Source organism: Eimeria necatrix, genomic scaffold (assembly GCF_000499385.1).
Source record: "Eimeria necatrix Houghton genomic scaffold, Enh_scaff1234, whole genome shotgun sequence".
Classification (NCBI taxonomy): Eukaryota; Apicomplexa; class Conoidasida; order Eucoccidiorida; family Eimeriidae; genus Eimeria; species Eimeria necatrix.
The window spans coordinates 2,501-5,000 of NW_013652007.1; the positions used below are offsets into that span (position 1 = coordinate 2,501).

At 57.3% G+C, this 2,500-nt stretch overlaps 1 protein-coding gene across 1 annotated transcript; it reads left to right on the forward strand.

Moving 5' to 3' along the window:
* Positions 1 to 848: 848 nt before the first annotated feature.
* On the forward strand, positions 849 to 1,745 carry ENH_00008140 (ubiquinone/menaquinone biosynthesis methyltransferae, putative; the record flags this gene model as incomplete). The annotated part of the gene is made up of 1 exon (XM_013578651.1): positions 849 to 1,745. The coding sequence occupies one exon, from the start codon at positions 849 to 851 to the stop codon at positions 1,743 to 1,745; it is 897 nt and encodes a 298-aa protein (XP_013434105.1).
* Positions 1,746 to 2,500: the final 755 nt, after the last annotated feature.

The following is a 2,500-nucleotide window of genomic DNA, read 5'->3' on the forward strand; positions in this document are numbered from 1 at the left end:
CCGGGGCCCCTTTCTTTCTTAACAGCGTCCGGGGGGCCCCCCTGGGGGCCCCCAGGGGCCCCCCTGGGGGCCCCCCTGGGGGCCCCCTTGACGCAGGGGCCCCCTCTGAGGGGCCCCCCGTCTCTGGCCCGGGTACCCAGGGGGGCCGCCCAGGGGGCCCCCCTGGGGGCCCCCCGAGGGTTCAGTTCCTGGACCCCCTGGAGCTTTCAAGGCTCCCTTGGGGGCCCCCCAAACACACCCGGGGGGCCCCCAGGAGGGGCCCCCCAAGGGGGCCCCCAGGGGGGCCCCCAGGGGGGCCCCCAAGGGGGCCCCCAGGGGGGCCCCCAGGGGGGCCCCCAGGGGGGCCCCGAGGGGCCCACAAGCCCTTTTGGGTACCGGGATGTTCCTGTGGGGGAAAAGGAGAAAATGGTGAATGATTTATTTACTTCTGTGGCGGGTGAGAATTTAAAAAGTTTTAATTTTAATTTAATTTAATTTAATTTAATTTAATTTAATTTAATTTAATTTAATTTGTTTATATTTGATTTTATTGTATTTGATTTAATTAGATTTGATTACTTATAATTGAATTCTATTTAATTTATTTTAATTTATTTTTTAATTCTCTTTTCTCCTTTTGCTCGATTTGGTTTTCTTTTCCATTTATTTCATTTCAGTTATTTTATTTTTAATTTTAATTTAATTTAATTTAATTTAATTTAATTTAATTAAATTCTTTTGCCTTTTAAATCTTTTCCTTGTTCAATTCTTTTTCTTTTTATTTCTTTTTCTTTTTATTTCTTTTTCTTTTTATTTCTTTTTCTTTTTATTTCTTTTTCTTTTTTTTATTTTTAGACTCTTACGATTTAATGAACGATTTAATGAGCTTCGGAATCCACAGAATTTGGAAAAACGAATTTGTAAGTCTTGTCAACTTCCCTTCATTCAGGGCCCCCGAGGGGGCCCCCCTGGGGGCCCCCCAGGGGGCCCCCCTGGGGGCCCCCCTTGGGGGCCCCCCTGGGGGCCCCCCGGGGGGCCCCCCCGGGGGGCCCCCCTGCGAGCCGTTTAGGGTACTGGATTTGGCGGGGGGCACAGGAGATATAGCTCTGCGGCTTGTGGAGCGGGCGCTGCAGCAGCAGCAGCAGCAGCAGGAGCTGGCGCTGCAGCAGCAGCAGCAGGAGCTGGCGCTGCAGCAGCAGCAGCAGCAGCAGCAGCAGCAGCAGCAGCAGCAGCAGCAGGAGTGCAGCGGCGTGGAAGTGACAGTCTGCGACATAAATATGAAAATGATGGAAATCGGGCGGCAAAAAGCTGCAGCAAAGGGCATTCCCCTGGGCCCGATAATCGACGCGCTGCCCCCCAGCAGCAGCAGCAGCAGCAGCAGCAGCAGCAGCAGCAGCAGCAGCAGCAGCAGCAGCAGCAGGGGGGTCGCTCGAACGCGCGTGAGCGCCGCTGCGGGCCTGGGGGCCCCCCGGGGCCCCTGCCGCCTGCGGTGGGTACTGGGCAGCGGCGAAAGCCTCCCTTTTGCTGCAGCAACTTTCGATTTGCTGCTCATTAGTTTCGGACTTCGCAACTTCTCCAGACCTTCTCGGGGCCTCCAGGAGGCCTTCCGAGTCCTCAAGCCCGGAGGCCGTTTTCTCTGTCTCGAATTTTCTCCCCTCCAGCCCCAGGGGGCCCCCGGGGGCCCCCCGGGGGCCCCCCCGGGGGCCCCCCAGGGGGCCCCCCCGGGGGCCCCCCTGCGGGGGCGCAGTGTGGGGGGCCCTGTATGATGCTTATTCGTTTGTGCTGCTGCCGCTGCTGGGGTCTTTGGTAGCAGCAAATAGAAATGCCTACAGCTACTTGCCGGAGTCCATTCGGCGCTTCCCGCTGCAGCAGCAGCTAGCTGTGCTGCTGCAGCAGCAAGGGTTTGGCCGCGTGGCTTACTGCAGCCTCTCCAACGGCATTGTGGCCATTCACTCCGCCTTCAAACCCGCAGACACGCACCAGCCTCCAGACCCAGCTAGCTAGCTAGCTGCCGTGGCTAGCTAGCTAGCTAGCTAGCTAGCTGGGCTGGCTAGCTAGCTAGCTAGCTAGCTAGCTGGGCTGGCTAGCTAGCTAGGCCCTTCAAACCCGCAGACACGCACCAGCCTCCAGACCCAGCTAGCTAGCTAGCTGCCGTGGCTAGCTAGCTAGCTAGCTAGCTAGCTGGGCTGGCTAGCTAGCTAGCTAGCTAGCTAGCTGGGCTGGCTAGCTAGCTAGCTAGCTAGCTGCTGGCCACCTAGCTAGCTAGCTGGGGTGGCTGGCTAGCTGGCTAGCTGTGGTGGCTAGCTAGCTAGCTAGATGGGGTAGCTAGCTGCTGGGCTAGCTAGCTAGCTAGCTAGCTGGGCTAGCTAGCTGCTGGGCTAGCTAGCTAGCTACCCAGCTAGATAGCCATTTGGCTAGCTAGCTATTATGGCTACACGGCTAGCTGGCCAGCTGGCAGGCGGGCTGGCTGGCTGGCTAGCTAGCTAGCTAGCTAGCTAGCTAGCTAGCTAGCTAACTACTT